The 23,462-nt window shown below is 44.7% G+C and overlaps 2 protein-coding genes across 4 annotated transcripts in view; both read right to left on the reverse strand.

Annotated features, from left to right (window-relative positions):
- Positions 1 to 2,567: 2,567 nt before the first annotated feature.
- VCPKMT (valosin containing protein lysine methyltransferase) lies at positions 2,568 to 7,300 on the reverse strand. Of its 3 annotated transcripts, none has more exons than XM_065683558.1 (6): positions 6,852 to 7,297; positions 6,495 to 6,605; positions 6,211 to 6,283; positions 5,163 to 5,282; positions 3,554 to 3,658; positions 2,568 to 2,952 (listed from the first exon to the last, which is right to left on the reverse strand). In XM_065683558.1, the coding sequence occupies exons 1-6, from the start codon at positions 7,061 to 7,063 to the stop codon at positions 2,884 to 2,886; spliced, it is 690 nt and encodes a 229-aa protein (XP_065539630.1). In that variant the 5' UTR covers positions 7,064 to 7,297; the 3' UTR covers positions 2,568 to 2,883. The 3 variants fall into 3 exon arrangements, with proteins under 3 accessions (XP_065539630.1, XP_065539632.1, XP_065539631.1); XM_065683560.1 differs by having other exon boundaries at positions 2,568 to 2,999; positions 6,852 to 7,291; XM_065683559.1 differs by lacking the exon at positions 2,568 to 2,952 and adding an exon at positions 3,013 to 3,358 and having other exon boundaries at positions 6,852 to 7,300.
- A 2,358-nt stretch (positions 7,301 to 9,658) lies between these two features.
- Positions 9,659 to 23,462, reverse strand: part of SOS2 (SOS Ras/Rho guanine nucleotide exchange factor 2) — a 61,925-nt gene continuing 48,121 nt past the window's right edge. Inside the window, exons 14-23 of the mRNA XM_065683549.1 lie at positions 22,421 to 22,640; positions 21,361 to 21,480; positions 19,609 to 19,771; positions 18,579 to 18,696; positions 17,766 to 17,938; positions 15,852 to 15,968; positions 13,779 to 14,040; positions 13,211 to 13,252; positions 11,952 to 12,061; positions 9,659 to 11,430 (exon numbers count right to left, since the gene is read on the reverse strand). Of these exons, the coding sequence (XP_065539621.1) occupies positions 10,921 to 11,430; positions 11,952 to 12,061; positions 13,211 to 13,252; positions 13,779 to 14,040; positions 15,852 to 15,968; positions 17,766 to 17,938; positions 18,579 to 18,696; positions 19,609 to 19,771; positions 21,361 to 21,480; positions 22,421 to 22,640 (1,835 nt within the window). The 3' untranslated portion in view covers positions 9,659 to 10,920. The remainder of the gene's footprint in view (positions 11,431 to 11,951; positions 12,062 to 13,210; positions 13,253 to 13,778; positions 14,041 to 15,851; positions 15,969 to 17,765; positions 17,939 to 18,578; positions 18,697 to 19,608; positions 19,772 to 21,360; positions 21,481 to 22,420; positions 22,641 to 23,462) is intronic.

Here is a 23,462-nt window from a genome sequence, read left to right on the forward strand (position 1 = left end):
CACTGAGATACGGGTGCCACCTGCCACCAGGCAGGAACGAGCCACCCACCAAGGCTGCTATCTGACCCCTGTGCCAGGCAATGCTGCCCCACACATGAACATCGACAGCTCTCCTGTGGAAACCACCCCTGACCTGCACACCCACATAGCAGCTTCCCATCATTCCAGCTGGTGTTGAAATTATTCCAGAAAATGATCCATTATTTAGGTGTGATATTCCGCGAATGGCCTGGTCTCCAAAACATCTCTGTCCGTAACTGGTGGCACCAAACCAGCTCCCACAGCTGCAGCACCAGGAGATTTGCTGGTCTCTCGTGTAACAAAATTGTGGCAAAGTGATGCAGAAAATGGGTACACAGCTCAGACACTGCAGCTTCGTGGAAGCATAGGAAGTTCCACGTTAACATCAGGAAGAACTTCTTTACTGTAAGAGTGACAGAGCACTGGAACAGGTTGCCCAGGGGGGGTTGTGGAGTCTCCTACACTGGAGATATTCAAGGCCCCGCCTGGACAAGTTCCTGTGTGATGTACTGTAGGTTACCCCGCTCTTGCGGGGGGGTTGGACTAGATGATCTTTTGAGGTCCCTTCCAACCCTTGGGATTCTGTGATTCTGTGATTCGTCACTGCTGGCTCCTGCAGCAGCCAGCTTGGAGGTGGCTGCACACCTGTTAGAGCCAGGGGAGTGATGAGCTCTCCTATGTAGAGAGCTGGGGCAGATCTGAACTGGCATGGACAGGAGTTAATTGCTGTTCTCTGTCGTGCCCCAAGGGCAGAGCCCAACACTGGCAAATGGCAAAGCCACACATGAGCACTGCCAGGCACCACAGCCAAACCTCACCGAAGAGGCCCCATGTTTATGGGAGCAATGCCAACACATGCTCTCCCCAAGGGGGCAGGGACAGGACAAAAAGACAACAGCAACAAAGAGGACTTGTGAGGTGGCAAGAAGGACCAGAGCCTCCCTTGCGTCCTGTTTTCCATGAGCATGTGCCTGCTCCTGGTTAAGAGCAGGGACACCCATGCCATGGCAGCCACCAGCCCTACAGGCAGCCCCCAGCCACTGTGGAGCTGCAGGAGGATCCCAACTCCCTTTCCAAAAGCCCATTTCCTCCTCAAAAGAAAGCAGCAGTTTCATCTGTTGGTTGCAGGGATAAGATGCAGAGGCAGCAGCCATCTGACCTGCCCCCCCTCCCCTCCCCTCCCGTTAGTGGTGGTTTCCTCTTCACAGAGGCAGCAGCAGTGGTTGGGTTTTACATCCCACCTCGCAGCGGGTGCAGGCAGTGACAGGGAGACGGTGTAGGGGGTGATGGGACACAGCTCTCCCCACAAGGTCCCTCTCGCCCCATGATATTCACAACTTTAGCACTGCAGGCATGAAGCTGAGGGCATGGAGGAGCCTCCAGCAGCTGCGTGTGGGGAAGAGAAAAGCACAACTTCCTCCCTTTTTATTCCTGACAAAGAAGTGCTGAAATTGCACACCCACAGATAAAACACAATTGTTCCACCAGCACCAAACCTGCAGGTAATGCTGTTCCCCCTGCTCATACCGGGCCCCAAGGAGGGCAGCATGCTCCCTGGCAGGATGTCATCCCTTTTGGGCTCTGGCATATCATCCCCACCACCACTGGGATTCCATCCCAGCTCCAAGCTGAGCAGCTCTACTTTCACCTCCTGGGGCCCTGTCAGCAAAGAGGCTGCCCTGCAGGAAAATGCCACCAGAAAACAGCACTGTTCTCACACTGTCCTTACAGTGCACCTCTGGACAACTCTCTTGAACTAGTTTCCACCGGGGAAGCCATGCTGGCATGAACACACCAGTAAATATCTTCCTGCAGGCCAGTGGTTAATTAACGAGTTCTTTTCATAACAAGTTAACAAATAATGCATGCGCTTACGACAAATTGCACTCTTGCTTTGCCATGCATTCACTAATCATCACTGCTGTGCTTTGCAAGCCAGGACAGTGTTTTATGAAGTGCGAACTTTGCAGTGAACTGGAGATAACAGGAGCTCGACCTCAGGGTGAGTCCAGAAAGCACTGGGGTGCCTGTGAACAAAGCTCCCCAAAAACCAGCAGCCAAAGTTTTGAGAAAATCCAGCAGATTTAGCTTCAGTACTCAGGTCTCTGCAGTAGGGACCAGTCTTGCTGCGCACAGTGACAATAAGGAACTGTAACAGGCCGTTTACAGTCCACGTTGAGCAGCACCTCTGTCACAGACTTGCTTTCCCAGTGCTGTGGGATGGCGCCAGCAGCCACAGCCGCTTCCACTACAGAGCAGAAGTGAGATTTCTTTTGAAATTAAATCTCAAAGCCATCACTGCACAGGAGGCAGCTCGGTGAGGAACAGCAGCAGCAACAAACCCGTTCCCCAGAATCGTTTGAAGGTGTCAAACTTTTAACACTGCAAATTCCTATACCAGAAAAGCACACATGACATCAAAAGGCAGAGCAATCTTGCACATGGACTATCTGCATGTTGTATCTGTGTAGTGTCCACCACTGTGACAGCCCCAACAAGACTCCCAGGACATCCGCAACAACACAGAAACCACCATCCAACACATCTGAAGTGCAAAAGGTTTATTGACGGGCTGTGTGACTGAGCCTGCTCAGTTTTCTCCTTGCAGAGACTTCGGAGCAGTGTCCTCAGATCCGCTCTGTGAGCACCTGGAAAGCCACCCGCTGCTCCAACAAGCAGAGGTAACCAGAACACACGCCTAGTGACGCTCTGGGTTCTGTTTCTGCCTTCCTCAGCCCACAGACATGAGCAGCTCACATCTGTCCTCCTGGAAGGCGCTATCAGTGGTCTCGTCTAATAAGCCCACTTATTCTGGTGTCTCACGGCAAGTCCACCATCAAGAAGCCATTTTTAGTAGATGAGTCACAAACCACACTGGAAACAGTCTCTTTGTGGTGTTATTCTATAGCCTCCTCTCCAGAGCTCTACCAGCTGCCAGAGGAGAGATACTGTGGTCAAAGATCTCATGATGGAATATTCTATGAAGAGATGTTAAAAAAAAGAATGATTTTTTAAGCAGCCCATTTTTGTTAAAGCACTGGACTCACATGTTGTAGCAGCAGAACATGCAAAGTATTTTCCTCATGCATAATTGCTTCATCAATTAACCAAAACCAGATCTAACCAACACTGAGAGATGCCAAGTACCACCTCTAGAGACTGGTTTTGGGGACACGCAGAGCACACTGCACTAAAAGCAGCAGTAGGCATATTATTTTTATTACTTTGGTGCTTCCAAACTCCAGTTTTGAGATCCCAACTCGCTACAGCGTCAAAGGAAAGAAGAAAAGTCAGTGCACAGCTCAAAGATGGTCCTTTCAAAGACAGAGGCTGGCACCTGGCAGAACACTGGGTTTCAGAACAAAGGAGCCCCTTTGTCCCAGCACAATTCTGGTCTGCTGTTTCGCAGGGTCCCTAATGGTATTTCACAGTCAGTTGAGAGCTTTACCCTTGGAACGCTTACACTACACCAAGTAAACAGCAGCTCTGCGGATTCCTGGCAGCATTCGCTGCGCCAGTTAAGTAAACCTACCGTTTGCTTCCTGTGGATATTCATGATGTGAATGTCTTCGCTGCGATACTCCTCATCGTGCTTATCCAGGGGAATTTTTTCCAGCTCAAAGTCCAACTGAAGCAGCTGGTTATCAGAGAACACACAAACCAATTGAGATGACACTGACTGCCCTTTTGAACTAAGCACATTCAGTTAAAGAGGTCCAATACACCTGCACAAGGGCAAGAAGCCTTCAGAGGCTGGAACCACTATGCTCAGACCGTTCCACTAAAGGCCTCCATAGAAGTGCAAGCTATTTTCCCAACGTGCAGCACATTTACTCTTGTTTAACTATTCCAGCACCAACTCAAAGCTACAGACACGTTGCAACATTTAAGAAAAATCTAAAAGCTCATGATAAAACATTCTGCTTCCTGCAGTCTGCAAAGTGCTAAGCCAAACCACAGCACCTGCTTTTGCCAACATTCTCAACTGGAGGGGAAGGAGAGAAAAAAGGCTGAAAAACCCGAGTGTCAACTCTGCAGTGTGCTCAGATTAACTTGCCTGAACCCTGGCAAGCTAAGGAATGAAATAAATTACAAGAAAGCAGCCATCAATCTGAAACACCTACACCTATTGAATTTATTGTGGGAGTGGCACCTCCTCAGAGCTGATCTCAATTATAGCAACCCTCCTCACAGTCAGGTCCCACAAGTTTAAGGCATGGCTGATTATCAAAGAGGTGCTGTTAGTAACACATGCAAATCACCTTGGAATTCTTGCCCTTCCCCTTTTTTTGTAGTAGTATTATTACTACGTATAATCCATTACTCCTGTACAAGGGCTGCTTTTCCGCAGACTTCACAAGTGCAGAGTTAAATCCTGCACTGACCATCATCCCCACAGCTGTAGGAGTGATTCAGCTGTTACTTACCTGCACAGACCATACAGCTGGTCCATTGAATTATATCGCCTATTAATGCTCTCTCAGGAGGAGAAAATCTCTTGCAGAGCAGCTATACTGCCTAGCAGAGTCCTGAGTTCCTGAGCAACTCTGGAACACTTTACCTGTATTTTTCCCTCTGCTTTCAATGGAACATGCCAAAAGAAAATAAATTTTCACCAGACTAATTTTTAATGCTCTCAATAACCTCTGGTAACATCAAGACAATCACTGCAGAAAGAAGGCAGCAACCACCCGCTAGTTCACTTGCTCCTACAAAAACGATGGTTTCAATTTTGACAGGTATTGCCTCAAATATGGTGGCCCTTTTGCAGATGTGGAAGGTCTCATGAGCTAGACAGGCTTTAAACAAGCTGTGCAAGTCCAGCTGCCTGGATCAAAACCAGCAATGCAGATTAGTAAGGCAAGAAGGGCTAGTGCTGTCTTTTAAGGGAAGGAAAGCTCAGTAAGTATCCAGAAAGTTTTTACTGGTAAGTTGGAGAATAACTTCAAAAGTCACCATCCAGATTTCCTACCCCATCTCAAGAAAAACGTGTCTCTCCCACTACAAACTCTACTTTGTGCAGTCAATCTGAATCTGTATATGTACCAACTGCCACTGATGTTCAGCTTCTCCAATAGAAAGACCTCCTGTGTCCAAGCTATCTCCCTAATGTTCAAAAAACACACATTAAAAACACTTACCTCAAAGTATTTTCTCTCAATTTCAGGATTCTTTCCCATAGTCCTCTGTTCGTAACAGCACAAGATGCACGTATCAGGGCCAGTAAGATCTTTCAGTGTCTTCAGTAATGGTTCTAATGACTGCCCAAGAGAGATTAAGTATTTCACACTTAGATTTCAAGTTCATTTTACTGTCTCTAACTAGAGACAGTCTTTACCCAAGAGAGAACTTTCCAGTTTTGCTTTTCAGGGACTTATTCTTAGTACTTTAACTGGGACAAAAAGAACATGGGGGCAAGCTGAAAAGCAGAGGAGAAAGGGAGACCGCATAGGAGGAATTTCAGACTGACCAAGAGAACTGAGCTAGCATCAAAGCCAAAACCATCCCACACTGCCGAGTGGGTATTTCCTCAAGGCACACAACAATGCCCATTTCTTGACGTGCTTCAACAGAGGAAGTTTTCTCAACTGTTCTTGAAACATGGCTCAGATCCAGACCACTACATTACAGGAACAGGACCAGCGTGCAGGGAGCCAGCAGTAACACCACTGAAAGGGCACTGGGACACTGTGGTCTTTAGGTCTTCTCCCTTTTCTTGCAACTTCTGTTAGATCTCCATGTGCATCCTGTAGAGCTCCAGCTGAGGAGATGCAGCAGACTACAACAACCGCTTAGCTGGAGCATGATTTCTCCTTTTGCCTTCCCAAGGGAAGCATAAGGAGAACCCAAACAGTGCAGATGCAGCACTTTTCAACTTCATTTACCAATACATTAAACAGCTCACAACTATCAGTCACAATGTTTTCCTTATCACTTCATTCCCAGTGCTAAAAAAAAAGGGGGTCAGGAAGGTGCAAATATTGTTTGGCTTTTTTTAAGCAAAGTCTCCAGGTGAATTTCCAATGACTTTGAATCTCTTAAAAATGCCTTTTCCAGACTTGTTCTACGTATTCTTCTAACTACGGGGATCAAGATGCAAGCACTATAGTGATTTGAACACTTCTCAGACAGAACCTATGCCCTTCCCAAGGAAGTTCTGTATAGGGGCTTTGCAAACTCCTCATTTACCTCCTCATAGTAAATGCAATCAGCCATTAGTATATAATCGGGGGGAGGCTGAAATTCTGTTACATCTTCACCCCTGAAAAGTAGAAAGAAAACAAAAAGGTGAGAACAAGCTTCAGAAATGATGCAACATACTATACTAGATGACCGAACACGAACTTTACTACTACGTTCTTATACCAGCTCCCCTTTTACAGCAGTGTTTCCAAGTATATTTGGCAATTTAACAAAGCAAGAGCAGGCGCCCTGTCAAAGCGGAACAGAAACGTTAAAAGGCTCATACAAACCATTTCAGTACCTTGGCTCGGACTGACCCTGTGACCAGATGTTTGTTGTTCTCTATATTAACCATCAACAGCTCCTGCAGCTCCTCAAGGTCGGTAACTGTCACATCGGCCCTGTAACACACACACGCACACGGTTACACCCCGGGCCGCTCACCACAGCGCACACACAAAACACGCCGGTTTTGCACGGATTCAGCCGCTTTCACACACAATAAAGCGGGCTACGAGGCGGGCAAGCGGCCAGCAGGGCCTGCCCCTTCCCGACAGCCAGCGCTGTCCCCGCTTCGCCCGCGCCCAGGCCGGCGCGGACCGGACCGGACCGGACCGGAGCGGAGCGGAGCGGCCGGCGCCGCTCACCCCAACGTCGCCGCCATGATGCCAACGGCGCCGGTGCCGGCGCCCAGCTCGAGGACGTGGCGGCGGGCGAGGGGACAGGCGCCGGTCTCCAGGAACTTGGCGAGCACCAGCGCGGCGTCCCACACGACGCAGCCCACGCCGCCCGCCGCCCGCTGCTCCAGCCGCAGCGCCGGCCCGCCCCGCCGCTCCAGCTCCCGCACGAAACCCGCCATGGCCGCGCCGTTGAGGCGGCGCGGACCCGCCTCCCGGGGCCGTGCCGCGCGCGCCGCCGCCGCGGCGAGAGGAAATGGCGACTCCTCAGGGCGCTGCTGTCGCGGTGGTGCCTGAGGCGGCTCTGCGCGGCCCGGCCGCTGTCCCTCCGCCCGTGCGGGCAGCTGCGCGCTCAGGTAACGCGGGGCCCTATGGCTGACGTGGCACGCGTGCAGACCGCTGCCCTCCGTCCCGCCGTCCTGTAAGCTGTTAACGACATGAAAGCACACCCTACACTGCCCTTGTCGGACAGAAAAACGTAGTTGTGCTGTGTACTTGCCACGCGGTCAGGCTTCCCTCAGAGGTGAGAAACCTCCGTTTGGAAACGGCATGCCGGAGCTCGCCTGGCCGCCAGTCGGACCCTCCTGATCTGGCCCATCAGACTGGAGAGGTGACATGAGCAACGTGCTGTAGTGGAAGGTGTCCCTACAGCTAGTGGCAGTGGGTGAGCTTTAAGATCCCTTCCAGCCTGAACCGTTCTGACATTCTGTGATTAAACTGCAGCCAGTGGAAAATGCTGTGAAGAAAACGTTCCACGTGTGAACTGGCTGAAAATGAACACACATTGGTTCAAAGGCTACTTCACAAGTTGTTCCGTGCAGCCCGCAAGCACTGTGGGCATGCAGGCCCACCAGAGCCAGAGGGCTGCCGGAAATCACGGGGACTGTAGACCCTCATCCAACACTTAAGTTTCCAGAAAGGTTTTAAAAAGGCAGCCGAATATGAATTGACAGTGCATCAACATCTTTAATTGTAAAAGCTTTTGGTTTGTTTCCTTGGGCATGTTTATTACTGTTCCTTCTTAGCATTTCTTACTAATGCTCTCTCCCCCAGGGAGGAGGAACTGTGTTCACTAGGGATTCCAAATTGTATATTCAGACTTCAGGGTGTTTCTGAATATTGAGTAAATTGGGGACAACATACCTCCCCCCCAAAACCCAAAACAACCCCAACCAAACAAAAAGAAACAAAACGTGGTTCCTTTTGTCCCTTTTTGGTTTTAATCTGCTACAGCCATGTCATAGCACCCAAAGAAGTTAATCTGTCCGCCTCCAGAGCAGGGGTAAATGCTAAAGTCAGTAACTCAAAACAGGGCCACTGAAAACAGCTAGAAAGAGGTTTCTTTTACTGTTAATTGCCATCGCATTCCATCTCTTTATCTGCACTTTTCCGAGGGAACTGCCTTTTCCCACACAAGCCAACTTCAAACCCAGAAATTTCATATTTTCCCCCTCTAGCATTTACCCCCCCACACTTCTTTTTATCTACCCCTCTAATTATACAGCAACTGAAATGTTAATTTATTGTTCTCTTGGCATTCCTTGGAACCACACTGGTGGGAATCCGACTGCATTTGACCACTTCCACAGCCGGTTACTTTGGGAACGTGTGTTGCTGTACCCACTGTACTTCATGCCGCTGGCATCGCTTCTGCTGCCCTGCCTTGGAATGGTTCTTTATTTTCCAGCTCCTGTTATGCTTGGAGGACAGTTTAATTGTGTGGTAAGCTATCCACAAACAAGGTCCCTTTTATGAATCATCCTGTGATTTATGTACTTTAGGTAAACTCCAGAGCTGGTGCTGTAAAGGTGAGAGTCACGTTTCATGCATGGGAGATGAAGCTAGGAACATTTAGCTGCTGCTTCCTAGCGTAAGTATCTCATGTTTTCACATTATTGCCCCCATTGCAGATCAAATTTAAGAGGTTCCTGCTCTCCCTTTATCCTTCTGGAGCTTTATTGTCCCAGCGCTATTGATCAGTTGTAGGTAGTGATGTTTTAAGCCCAGCCTGCAGGAAAACCCACAGGATCTTCACATAATTTTACCACCAGATACTAATAGAAGACTTACAGAAAAGTTACAAGCTTTACTGTAAAAACTTTTAAAAGTTTTACTGCAGAGGAAAAGCCACAATTAAGGCATCGTCCACTTCCTGCCTGCATTCATGCATCTCAAATCTGGGACTTCCTCAATGTTATTTTTGTGAAGTGAAGCAGCTCTCCTTTATAAAGTGCCTTCGGCCCCTTGCACAAATAGATTCTTCCCCTCCCCTGTTCCTCAGGAAAGAAGCATGAAGGAGACAGGCAGTAGGACTGTCCAATAGGCAGATGGCAAATGCATCTTCCCAGGAGAAGAAAATTACCACCCCTTCCAGGTATATCACACCTCTCCTTTTCCAGAAAATTCCCAAGACAGTGGGAGCAATATAGGCAGGCCAGTGAAAAGCCAGAGTGTGACTTGGAAGCCTGAACTGCTGCAGACCCCACCACAGTGCTCTTCCTCTAGAGTCAGGAGCCTGAAAATATGGGAACCACTTCTCCATTTAGAGCTGCCTAGGCATCTGGTGGGCTCGTAGGTGTAAGGAAAGATTCAAATACCAGGGATCTGTTGTGTGTTGGGCTCAACTTCCTTGAAGCTTTGCTGACAGCCCAACTGCCAACTGAGGGGCACCCACAGTGGAGAACAGCAGCCTGAAAAATTGGGGGCATTTTGTATTGCCAAAGAGTTGCTAAATGCAACATCCTTGTCCTTAGAAGGAACACGCACTGCTCAAGCTCTTAAAAATTAAGACTGGGGTGATTTATTAATCTTGTTAAGAACTCTGATACAAAGCACAGTAAAAGGCCACAGACCAGTAAATAAAATGTGGCTTCTGGCCACTTTATAAATGCTGCTACAGTACTACCAGTAAAACAGACTCACTCTCACACCAGTTCAACCAAGTAGTTCAACTGGCAAATAAAAGTTCCATTCACTTATCAGTTTAAAAATTTTAATAAAGCTTTAAGTGTTTGCTGGTTTAAATGCTACCAATTTCCAAAATGGATTCATGATTAAGTTAAGTAAGATTTAAAGGCGGTTATTAAGTTTGGAAGGCAAGACTGTTCCTAAGCCAGAGGAAACACTTCTGGCTGTAAAAGACTGCAGGAGTAGCAGACTCTATTATAGGCCTCAAATCACTTAAATTTATACAGGTTATTAGCATTATCTGTAAATATACAATATAAACAATTGTACATACATGGCATACAGCTTTGTTCAAAACAGTAGACAACTCTTTAGCTTAAGACATCTTCGCCTACCAAAACAAAAAGGCACATCTGAACAAGATGCATGCTAAGTACTAGGGATCCTTTCCAATAATTCAAGACAGGTAGTCAGTCCTTGTTCAGCCTTTCTCAAAATAATCAAGACCAACTGAGTATTTTGGTATTTAGATTTCAACCTGGGTTTTTTTTGGCTTCAGCAGCAAATCAATGGCAATTAAGACATGGCATTAAAATAGTCAAGAACAGTAGCTGTCACTCACGAACCTCCAAGCTTACACAAAGTTAGAAGGCAAGTGGCTGGAGGTTTAAAATCAGTAACACTGTGTGTCCTCATGTTGTGTCACCATCCCACTGCTCTTTTTTTAATTTAAAACAAACAAAAAAAAGGCCACTAGTGCTCAAATTTGAAGAAATTCCACAGACGCACCTTTTTTTTTTGGCTCAGTGCAATTAAATGATGTCAGTTTCAATTCACTTAGTGTAGTTTACAGTGCAAAAGATCTATTTTTTATACTGGCATGACTGTCGGCACTGAGGATGTGAAACAAGGCAATGCTGCTGATCACCTGAGGGTAATGCTGTTGAACAGATGCAGGCTAGAGTATGTGTAGTCTTATTTTTCCAATTTAAACCTTTTTTTTTTTTTTTTTTGATCAGCAGCACTTTAAGAGCATAATTTGTGTAAGTACTAAAATACACTGCCTTTTTTGAATAAATAAAAAGGAACTTTACAAATACTATTCCAGTGTCAATGACTACTGTGGCTAAGGTCATTGAGGAGTTTCTGCATTTTCCAGCAAAGACAGTCTGTGCAAAGGAGGGTGGGAGAGCTCCCTTTTGTAAGTCTTTGGTGGCAGTTTTGGTAACTGAGGGCTTGAATTGTGCCGGGGTGGGACGGGGGGCACAGGCGGGTGAACCAGGTTGTTGTGACTCGCGCTGATCACGCAGCAGCGGCGCAGGACTCTGGGAGAGGGTGTGCTGGGAGGCGTGCCGGGAGAGCTGGGGCCTGTGCTTGCCTCCCTGAACCAGTCGGGATCTCTGTGTAAGCGTCCCACTGGCGGTGGCTGGAGGTTGAGAGGGCAGTTGATGAAGTGTTCAGGAGGCCGGAGTGGTACCGGTGGTGGAGTATCAGGAAGAGGGTCCCGGGGGGGTGGAGGAGGAGGACTGTGCAGTGGCTGGTCAAGGGGGTTAGTGTAAGCAGGAGCACGAGGCTGTATCTTTGGAGGTGGTGGCTGCCGAGGCGGAATCGCTGGAGGATCGTCATCCGACTTTAAACTTCCCTACAACGTTACAAAGAAGAAATGCAGATGTTTAGATAAAGAGTAGATCTTCTGACAGATGCAGAATTCTCCTGACATCTGCTGTGGATGCTCTCAGAAACATGACACTGGCACAGCTGTACCTTTGGGCTGGATACAACCTAAAGAAGCTAGCAGAGTTTGGACACTGGGGATCTGAAACATTGAAGACAACTGCATTTGGATGTCTTTTAGACTAATGAAGTCCTGTTTGGCTAAATGGCTGGACTCGATCATAGATTCATAGAAGGGTTTGGGTTGGAAGGGGACTTAAAGCACCTCCAGCTCCAACTGCAGCCAGGGCAGGGATACTTTCCACTAGACCAGGTTGCTCAAAGCCCATCCAAACTTGGCCTTGAACACTTCCAGGGATGGGGCAGCCACAGCCTCTCTGGGCACTTAAGGTTGTACGAACTTAAAGATCTTTTCCAACCTAAACGATCCTGTGATTCTAGATGTCCCCTTATTTATTCTCAAAGTTACTCAATATAGGACAGAAATACCTTCGCATTAGAAGCATCCTGATCCAGCTTTTTTCGTGGAGGAAGTGGAGGAGGGTTTTGAGGCTCATCACTTAGTTTAGGAAAGCTACCCCATGAGCTGAAGAAAGTCTCTGGAGAGAGAAAAGCAGATATTTTACTGCCTGTGCAATATCTGAGGAACATATGCTACAATACTGAGCCAAACTAGAAGCAACTGAAATAAGCTGATCTTTGTGCTCAACAGCAACATGAACCATTAACTTCAGCTGGATGAAATTTCCCTTAATTTCTTTCATCAGATATGCACCTCACAAAGTGGTCTCCTATTTCCAGTATCAAAGATATACATCGACATTTAGCAGGCAACGCTAAAGGTCAGAAAAATAAAGTGAACTCTGAGTGAGCACTTGAATAACTTTCTCTGCAACCCTCCCTACATTGCAGAATCTACCCTGTTCACCACCATGCCTGCCGATTGCCCATAGGCCACTTTGGAGTGGAAGGTTTGTTCTCTCTGCCATATGGATACACATTCAAATTCAGAAATTCAAAGGCTTCATTAACAGGTCTGCAACACTTCTAAAGCAGGAGAATTACACACTGAACAGAGCAGATGGTGTTAACTCTTAAAGCATTCTAGGACACTTTTTAGTCCCTTCTTTTTACAGAGGGGGAAAAAAAATTCCTCAAAGTTAAGCAACAACACAACCTCCCAGCCTGTATTTGTGACTTGTCACACCTTTGCTTTTATCTCTGAAGTGCACAGAGCTCTCTATCAATACATTGGGCACCTGTGCTCTCCAGTTTGAAATTCTAGTATTCTGAAAAAGTCTACGTGCCCATGTAATAAGGGAGTAAAACGAGAAGCTGAAAACAGATGAATGCAGGATATCCCTCACCGCTGTGGCTGGTACAAAAAGTACCTCATCTTTCCAAGCAACAGCACAGTTATTTTCACTGAGTGGCAGTACGAAATTATTGTGTTGCTTCATTTGTAGCATTAGTTTTAAAAAAAAAAAATCATTGAGGGCATTCAAAATAGAAGCAAAATCATGCTAGAGCCTGGGGAAAAATAAAACAGAATTAACCCAGATGGTTTTTAGGCTTTACATCTTTACTGGATATTTGATCTAAAACCTGTATAAAAAAAACACCTCAGATCCCTAATGAATACAGCCCATATTTTCATCCCAGATTTCAGATTTTAATTCCCATTCAGTTATCCTGAAACCAGGAAAAGCAGAGTGAAATGAAACATTTAACAGAATTATGGTACTCACTCGACTGTGGCAAATTGACGGGAGCAAAGATGCTGTTGTTTCCTGTTAAAAGAAAAATCAGTTAAAAGACTTTCCATACAGAAGAGCTGCACTACATCATATAATGTATGCTTTCAAGACTAAGGAGCTGCTCACAGCTACAAGCAAAGCTTGGGAGTGTATTGGTGGATCTGAACTGATAGTGTAATTTCTTAAATCAAGACTGCATTTTGGAGGGAGTGCCCTGACCATCCCCACTTCTGGCACTTCAGTTCACATCTCAAAACACACAGACTGTATCCCCTTCAAAGGAAATTAAATCGGAATCACTAGCATGTGATTAGCCCACAGGGCCACTCCTGAAATATGCACTGGTGTGGATGCCTGCTCCTCAGCACCTTCTCTTGCTATGGATGTGCCATACATGGTAAAGCAGTAAACCACAGTACACAAAATGCTGACACAAGAACTTCACAGTCCACAACTAAGTTTGTCAACCTTTTTTTGTAAAGGGCTGGCATACACACCAATACATTTTGGAAGCCTGAGGGACAGTAACAACCATTATTAAAACATATTGCGCATTTACCATAAGAACTGTTGAGGTCAATGTCTAAAAACACACTGAACTCTGAAGAAGCAGACACTGGTGGCGTAGACGGTGTGTTCGGTGAAGTTGGTGCCGATACTGTTGATTCATGCTCTGCCTCAGTGATTCTACTGAAACTTATCTTACTTGGTTCCTTTTCAAGTGGCAGTGGATGACATCTCAAGGTGCCAGAGGTGGAGCTGTGTCTGCCAGTGTTGGGCCTTATCCCAGGAGACTTCAGGGGGTAGGTTGTTTTTCTAGGCTGGAGATAGTAAAGCTGGTTAGTTCTGCTAACATTTCAGATAGTAAAATTGCCAAGTCTTTATGAGATATTTTAAAAAGTACTTCTCAAATACTCCTTAAAAAGTAGTACAGCCTTTCTACAGTTGACTTGAGGTACAGCCTGTTAACTATACAGCAGGAGTTTACTGAGAAGTTGCAGATGCAGCTTAATAAATCTTTTTTTCCATTTTAATAATTTTATTTTTTTTCCACAGCTATGAAGAGTCCCATTTCAGATGCATGCCAATTGAGACAGAACACAGGGAAGAGCAACTCACAACCTTCGGGGGGACAGTAATGTCAAGTGAGCCCACAGGCCTGCAGAAGAGCGTAATAACAGCACTGTAAGACGTGCTTTGTCCCGTATGAAGACAGGCTGAGAAAGTTTGGGCTGTTCAGCTTGGAGAAGAGAAGGCTGCGTGGAGACCTCATAGCAGCCTTCCAGTATCTGAAGGGGGCCTATAGGGATGCTTGGGAGGGACTCTTCATTAGGGACGGTAGCGACAGCACAAGGGGTAATGGGTTAAAACTTAAACAGGGGAAGTTTAGATTGGATATAAGGAGGAAATTCTTTCCTGTTAGGGTGGTGAGGCACTGGAATGGGTTGCCCAGGGAAGTTGTGAATGCTCCATCCCTGGTGGTGTTCAAGGCCAGGTTGGATGAAGCCTTGGGTGACATGGTTTAGTGTGAGATGTCCCTGCTCATGGCAGGGTGGTTGGAACTAGATGATCTTAAGGTCCTTTCCAACCCTAACTATTCTATGATTCTATGATAAGGACACCAGGGCCTTATGTGTATTCAGGATTGAGGACACACTCAGATGCCTGTTGACTACATCCTCTGGGTTAGTGAGGACAAAATTCTTACATACACACGTCACTGGTGTGAGTGAAACAAGACTCATTAAACTCAGGTGTAACATGACACAGATCAAAGCCGATTCTGAAGATGAATTATGTTCCCATCCTATGGTGGTATGCATGACTCCACCACATTACAGTATCCAGAACTGGACTTTCCTGAAATTCCAATAAGAATGTCTGGTTTGGAAATCACGAACTACAAAGAATTCATGCCCAGCTGCCCAGGACTGGCAGCGTGGATATCTATTTTTAGAAAATATTTTAGAGATATTACTGTAAGCAGCGTTTTTGCAACAGTAATTTCTGTCACATTTATCATCTTACTCGTTCCTCTAACAGGAGATTGCTAAAATGATTTATAGCTCTCCCAAAAAAGAGATGTCCCTAGCTACTCTGCAGTACAATTACATTGTATAAAAGACAAGTGTTGTAGAGAGTGATCTTTCTGCTTAATAAAGAACCCTGAGCTCCAGTAGCTTTTTTTGAAACCAAAATTGCTACTCCCTTGAATTGAGCTGTTTTGTTCAGCAAGAAGGTTGCACCTTGTCAATTCAGTTTTTGCAACAATGCAAAATATTTAGACAAAAGAAAACTGGAAATTAACTTCTACTTCAAGAAAAGACGTTAATGATGCATAAAAAAGTATTTCAATTAATATAAACGTTTTGTAAGATTTGTTGATGCTGTGAAATAAGAAATGTTACCACACGTTCTATCAGACAACTATATGGTTGGAAACACAAATTTATATGACAGTATTTTAGGCTGCAGAAAAAATTTTTTATCTGAAACGAGTATTTCTAAATCAAGTTTTGCTGGAAAATCATGATACAGAATTCTAAAGGAAACATATATGGCTTATTGACAGGTATTCTTTTTCACAGTGGCTAGTGAATTTTAACTGTTTAATTTGCAGGACAAGACTTACAAATCTAGGCGGTTGCTTGCAGTTTCGAGGTTCAATTTCTAATGACTTGTTGAACAGATAATCTGTAAACTCTTTTTCTGGTATCTTCCCCATAGGGTTGAGGTTTTCAAAGAATTTCTGAATGAAAAAAGCATCAATAATATTTAAAAAATAAGCACAAACACAGAATTGTAATGAAGTGTTCGTAAATCACAGATTAAAATTCTAGTTTTGCATTATTATGAAGCTTATTTCCAGGAAAAACAGAGGAAAACATTCCCTGAAATAAATACAAAACATTCCAATGCAAGAAACAGTCCGATTCCCAGTAAGTTTTCTGACACGAAAGAATGACTTTGTGCCAAATAACTAGGCATGGTAAATTAAATCTTCTGTAAATTGTTTGCTAATGTTCTTTAGTGAATTGTGCAGAACACAGCAGTGTTGAGGGCTGTGCAACACATCCTGTGTGCTTGCCTTAGCATCGCAGATCTGGGAAGGAGCAGAATATGATGATACAGTAGAGGAAGCAAAGGTTTTGCTATCACTGTTTCTTAGAGGTGCTTTGGACGCGATTAATTCACTACAGAGAACAGGAAGCGACAGAGGACAAAAGCAGGAAGGTCAGAGGCAGAGACAGAGTATGGCACTGGGGCACAAGGACTGGATGGAAAGCATGGCTAGGATGGGACTGGCACTGAGGGCAGGACATGGCACAGGATAAAGTTCCCTGAATGCCTGTCCACCCTGCACTAGCTGCTCCTGCTGCAGTGGGAGTCTGTGGGTGGTGAGCTACAGCGTTTCCATTTGTTCTTTTTGCAGCACAAACACTGCCATCCCTTGAACTTAAAAGTACTTCTTGGCTTATAAATACTGTAAATCTAAAATCTTCCCAGACATATCCACAGCAATTAAGCACAATGCAAACAGCATTTTAAATAGCAGTATTACTGCCCATTTAATTCTTCACGTAACAAACCTCTTTCTTGCTTCCTGCCTGCTGCTGCTCACTAGTGAGATCAAGAGCTGTCCATGCAGCAATTCAGAAAAGTTACAATTAGCTGTGCTGTATGGCTGGAAGTATGGCTGACACGTAAAGCTATTTCTTTTTAATCATTAGTATCCCCACATAATCTTGTTGTTACCTGGCTCAATGCTTCTCCATCTTCCTCTAAATTCCTTATATTATCTGGGATTCCCTAGTCTTTGCCTTGGGTAAGTAACCACTCAACCATCCTCTCATTTCTGAGGATAATGCTAGCTGACACTGGCAGCTCCACATCTGCTTAGCTTCTGCCATGCTGCATGACCATTCATATTTGTGCTTAACTAGTGTGTAGCAACTGCTAGCAGGGTCAGGAGACTTTGGTCAGAGCTATCATTACAGAATGCCTGTCTGAAGGACTGAACACACCAGGCATGTACAGAGAGTTTTGGGTTAAAAGCAATCGATTTTTCTTCAAAGTTCTGCTGTTTAGTCAGTATGACTTACTCATTTTGTTCTGTTGCTAAGAAGTCTCTGATACCACACTACAGAACAATAAGGGAATGAACAAGACCCAGAATGATGGAATCCAAGTGAGCAAATCCCCACTTCTGGCTAGCCCTTTGCAGCGGTACTTTGTTGTCAACCCAGCCTCAGCTCCCCCCTCTTCTGATGGTCGCTGCTCATGCGAGATTAGCTCTAGAAGATTGTGAAGACAGGCCAGAAGAAGCTGTGGCTGCCCCATACCCAGAAGTGTTCGAGGCCAGGCTGGACAGGGCTTGGAGCAACCTGGTCTAGTGGAAGCTGTCTCTGCTCATGACAGGGGGCTGGAACTACTAAGGTCCCTTCCGACCCAAACCTATCTGTGATTCTATGATTATTTGACAATTTTTTGTTCTCACATTCTTTTCCCTCTCCTATCCCCAAACAGATATTTAATGTTTGGTTACCCGAATTTCTGGCTCTATCCGTAAACAGTACGGCTGGTTTTGATACTGCTGAATTTCTCCTGTAATTTCAGCCACTTTTCTCCTCTTACTGAAGTTAATTAATTCTTTCCCTTGTCTTTTAAGGAAGTCAGGATTCCCTTCTTCTGTCTTCAAAATATTTGTTAGGTATATTCCTGATAAAGAGAGAAGTATTTGTGAAATTTATTTTTCATTCCAAGACCTGATTTCATTCTTTCTAACGAATAATAAAAAAGTCTGAACATAGGCAGACCTTCCCCTTTAATACTTCAACAGTTTATCAGCTGGCAAGAATGAATCAAGTCTGCATTTTACATGGGAACAGTATTTTGAAATAAGGTGTTTTATCTCCCTAACGTAACATCCAGTTTAGAAAAAAACATCTTTAGCTCATTGCCAGAAACAGATCACAAGTGTGGAGGCAGTGTTAAACAAAAAAGGAAATATTCATACCCATATAATACCAGTAATCCATATACTGAACTAGAAACATAAATATTACATAAAAGACATGGCATCTTTTACCTGATCTAGTGGAAGGTGTTCCTACCCATGGCAGGGATGCTGGAAATAGGAGATCTTTAACGTCCCTTCCAACCCACAGGACATTCCCTCCATAGACATTATATGAAGTCTAAAAACATTACAAACCTCGGAAGCCAAAAGTCACACATATTACAGACTTCTCAGAGCCAATGCAACCCTGAACACTTCAAGCAATATTAACACATCTGCATCAAACTCAACTTAAGCCTGACAATGCACACAGTATCAGACTGCCCCAGTGTTACTTACCAAAGAAAGGCACACAGGGTGGGTTGATTGACTTGAGCTTAGCTAGATACTTCTTGAAGTGATCTTGACTTAATTCTACTGCTTCATCCAAAACTCTTTTTTTCCTTTCCTGTAGCGCCTAAGTTGTCAAAGAAAAAAACCCAGGGATGCAAATCTCAATAGCATCGTCAGCAAAACCAAGGCAATTCCCTAGCTCTCTCAGCAAAACACAGGAACTCACATTCAGATTTGAATCATGAGGCTGCTGTAAACAGACTATTATTTTGTCTATCAACTTAGAAGCATAATCTTGGTCTTTATTAAAAATTAAACATTTAATTTTGAATTTAACTGAAAAGCCTCATATGCCTTTCAGAGACATAAAAAACTCAAAACTTCTAATTCATGTTTCTTTTTCTATTTTAGTCAAGGGAGGCTTTGCTGCCAAATCCTAGGTGTTTCTTTTCCTTGGCAACTGAAGAACAGAATTACTACTTGTGTTGTAGCCTCTCTTCCTACTGTCCTTTTAAACTGTTTCAGCAGCTACTTGTTTCTGCCTCTGATGTCTGGATTTTCTGAGACTTTCTCATCCAAGTTCTTATGATCAACTGAAATCTGAGTTTTACCTATCCCTCCTCATGCCCTTCCACTCCCCCACTTCTTGCATAGGTAGGAAATGCTCTTAAAAGTCATTCAATCCACTGTTCTCAGCCTTAGGATCCTCCTCTTGCATACCCGTAAAATGCTGGATTGAGTAAGAGGTTAATTTCAGACAGGTTAACAAACAGCAATCAAGCGGCTGCGGCATCTCCCCTTCCTGGGCTGAATACACGTGAGAAAACATCTGCTGAAAAGCTCCACTTCCCATTACTTACCCTCTGAGACCCACAACTCATTGTATGTTTTTGCATATATAACTTTGAACATTTCACTTGTTTTCTTCCATGAAAGCAAGTGTGATACGGATACTACAAATTTCACTTCAGAAATGTGTGCTACACTTCTGGAGTCCGACTATTTTTTTCTTCCAAGAGCAGTGCCCAAAACTTACCTCGAATGTGTGATCTAGTCTGTACACTGACACAGAGTTCATTGCACTGACGATCTCCAAAACACCATTGAAATTATTCAGATCTTGAAAAACCTGCAGGATTTCTATAATCCTACTCAGCACAGCCACTCGCTCTTCAAAATTCTCAGTTTCCACTATGCACCTAATCAAAAGATGTAATTTGAGAAACACTAATAAATAAAACCTGACATTTTGCTAAATCAAAATTTTCCAAGCAAACACTGTACAGTACATCCAATATGCACATTTGGCTCTCTTTCAAGAATCTCAAGTACATATTTATGTAATCACGTCTTACATATGTTCAAGCTGGAAAGCCAAGAGAGGTTTTGGCATATCCTGTAAAATAATAAAGCAAATTCTAAGCAAGGTCCCGGGGAAACAGGGTGACTCTCATGCCACTGTATCTACAGCATTTTAAACTTGCTAGGTTAGTTGTACACTTAGAAGCTGCTATACCCTTCTGACTACAGCACTGGCTATGTCCTCGGAAGTACTTAATCATTAAATCATAGAATGGTTTAAGCTGGAAGGGACTTTAAAGACCATCCAGTTCCAAGCCCCTGCCATGGCCAGGGACACCTTCCATAGACCAGGTTGCTCCAAGCCCCATCCCAACCTGGCCTTGAACACTGCCAGGGATGGGGCAGCCACAGCTTCTCTGGACAGCCTGTTCCAGTGCCTCACCACCCTCACGGGGGAAAACTTCTCCCTTATATCTGCTGGGATAACATATTTAAGAAGGGGGAAACGTTACTGTGCAGGAGCAATTGCAATCAGCGAGAGAAGTGAGAATATGTGAGAGCAACAGCCCTGCATACCCCAAGGTTAATGAGGAAGGGGAGTAGGAGGTGCTTCAGGCACTGGAGCAGAGATTCCCCTGCAGCCCATGATGAAGACCGTGGTGAGGCAGGCTGTTCTCTTGCAGCCCACAGAGGTCTATGCTGGAGCAGACCTCCACCTGCAGCCCATGTAGGACCCCACACTGGAGCATGGGGATGCCCAAAGGAGGCTGTGAACCCATGGGAAGCCATCCTGGAGCAGGGTCCTGGCAGGACCTGTGACCCCACAGGGACCCCACGCTGGAGCAGCCTGTTCCTGAAGGACTGCACCCCATGTTAGGGACCCATGCTGGAGCAGTTCATGAAGAACTGCAGCCCATGGAAGGATTCACTGTGAAGAAGTTCATGGAGGATTGTCTCCTGTGGGAGGGACCCCATGCTGGAGCCGGGGAAGAGTGTGAGGAGTCCTCCCTTGAGGAGGAAGGAGCAGCAGAAACATGCGATGAACTGACCATTACCCCCATTCCCCATCCCACCACTGATGGGGAGGAGGTAGAGAAAATTGGGAATGAAGTTGAGCCTAAAGAAAGAGGGGTGGGTGGGAAACTTGTAACTGGTGAATGATCTCTCTATCTCTATCTTGACCCATGAGCCTTTTGTGTATTTTCTCTCCCCCATCCTGCTGAGGAGGGGAGTGATAGAGCAGTTTTGGTGGGCACCTGGCATCTAACCAGGGTCAACCCACCAAAATTGAAAAAACCCTTTCAGTCTGTCTCAGGAAGAAGGACCATGTGATTGGCATGGCTATGAACCCTTAAACCAAAATCTGAAATTTCTGTAACATTCAGCAGCTATCTCAAGATTCAAGGCAACAGAATTCAAGTAACAGAAAAATGTTTCTCTCCAAATTCCAGTAGGAGTTGATGCCACTGCCACCACCTGTACTTACTTTTCAAACCAAAGAGTAAGATTTGTAGTATGACGAATCATTTTCAACAGATTTGGGGAGTTAATTTCCTTATCTTCTTTAGTCCACACGCTACCAACGAGTTCAGAAGGCTGTACTGCCCTGATAATGACAAAACAAGATGCAGAAGAATGCTCAATACAAATAATAATTGTATGTTCTGTGCTTGCATTAAAAGATTATTTCTTCCCTTAGCCATGACTTGGTATTTCATGAATACAATCCAATTGAATCTACACAAAACAGTTATGTAAAATAACTTTTTGCTGAGTATTTGAGTCTAGAAGGAAATACATTTTTATCTTGATTGAAATTGGCATTTTTGAATAAGTATTTTCAGATAAGACAACTACAAAGGAGTAAGTTTAATTTCCTGCAAGTGTACAACAGCAGCTTAAGCACAGTCACAGTTTTAAAGTAGGAAGCTGAAGTACTTCGACCAACCTCCTGGAAAAGTGGCCTATTTCAATAGAAAACCTGCTGTCTGAAGCACAAAAGGATGCCTCACCTTCAAGTTTTCTGAGACCTTTAAGAATTTCTACCCAGCAAAACCTAGCTCTCACATCAAGGCCAGCTCTGCTTATCACAGGTAACAACAGAGCTAGGAAAGAATGGAATACGTATGGTACCAGACAACAAAACCTCTTCAGAATTAGAGGACCTTGATGTCCCAGTGCTGTGGTTATATGCATGTAACACCTGGGCCTTTGCTATGCAGCTATAAAGGACAGGAGCAGAGATAACTGTGTTCTCTTTTTATGATGTAACAAGCATTTGCTTTTAACAGGGAGAAAATACAAGTTAGTATTATCGACTCATAATATTTTAGTGTCCTTCCTGTACTTATTTATGTTCTCAAAAGTCTGATACGGAGATAGAAAAAAACCCTTTTTTTTCCCTTGCATTTTTTGATATTGAACAGATGGCAAGAAAACACTGCTCCATAAACTGAAAGTCGAGGGGAGTACTTTTGAGTGACTGTATGAACTGGAACTCTTTCTTGCTCAAACAATCTAAAAAAATACACTAGCTCAATCCCTACCTATAGAGGTCAGACTCAAGAAGTGTTAGCTGTCGAGCAATCTCTATAGGATGCAGAGTCATGAGGTCTAGCGTTTCACTGTGCCCAACACGCCAAATGTGCCACTCGACTGGGGGAGGAGGGCTCTCAAAGGTGATGTTGTGACTAATTCCATTTGCTTGAGCTTTCTTCCTCTTGATGATTTTAGCTATTGATTCCACCCACTTCTTCATGGATTTTCCTGCAAAACAGAAACCACAAGTTTTTTAGTATGATCTTCAAAGACTTCTGAAAATTTAGTGAAATCAACCCCCCAAAAAACTGTATGTGCACTCAGCATTCTGCATTTCTGCAAGCACATTAATTAGGTTTGTAGTTCTGTAGTTTCCTATTTTCTTATTAGGGGTTCTTGCACCTGCACTAGTTGGCAAATACAGATACGTGAACAAATTTTTGGGTGCTCAGTTGTGTTTAACCACATCTACTGGCAGTTTTGGTGTGGAAAAAAGTGACCATATACCCACTGTATTTTACTTTTTCTCCTCAGCTGCAACTGCCTCCACTTTGGTTGCTAGCTTCACCTACTTAGAGGAGAACTACTAAAAAAGTAAACAAACTTCAAGTGAGAACTTTGCAACATGCTGTCCTAGTGCACTGCAGAACAAAAAGGCTGGAGAAATACATGTTTACAATACCAGTCCAACATTTACAGCAGACAAAATAGTGGACAAGACAGGAAGCACCTGAAGCAGTTCAAGACAAATACCTTTTCAGAGACTCACCAAAACTGAATTATAGACTCAGAGAATAGTTAGGGTTGGAAAGGACCTTAAGATCATCTAGTTCCAACCTCCCTGCCATGGGCAGGGACACCTCACACTAAGCCATCCCACCCAAGGCTCTGTCCAACCTGGCCTTGAACACCACCAGGGATGGAGCATTCACAACTTCCCTGGGCAACCCATTCCAGCGCCTCACCACCCTTACACAGTAAAGAACTTCTTCCTTATATCCAATCTAAACTTCCCCTGTTTAAGTTTTAACCCGCTACCCCTTGTCCTGT

Source organism: Lathamus discolor, chromosome 6 (genome assembly GCF_037157495.1).
Source record: "Lathamus discolor isolate bLatDis1 chromosome 6, bLatDis1.hap1, whole genome shotgun sequence".
Taxonomy (NCBI): Eukaryota; Metazoa; Chordata; class Aves; order Psittaciformes; family Psittacidae; genus Lathamus; species Lathamus discolor.

Bases quoted from the DNA above. Each gene is read 5' to 3' on its own strand.
- VCPKMT (XM_065683558.1), bottom strand. From the start codon at position 7,063: ATGGCGGGTTTCGTGCGGGAGCTGGAGCGGCGGGGCGGGCCGGCGCTG. The intron at 6,284-6,494 runs GTTTGTATGAGC...TCTACTTTTCAG, and splicing joins CGAGCCAAGGTACTGAAATG to GGGTGAAGATGTAACAGAAT. The intron at 3,659-5,162 runs GTAAGTGTTTTT...TCTGATAACCAG, and splicing joins TTGAGAGAAAATACTTTGAG to CTGCTTCAGTTGGACTTTGA.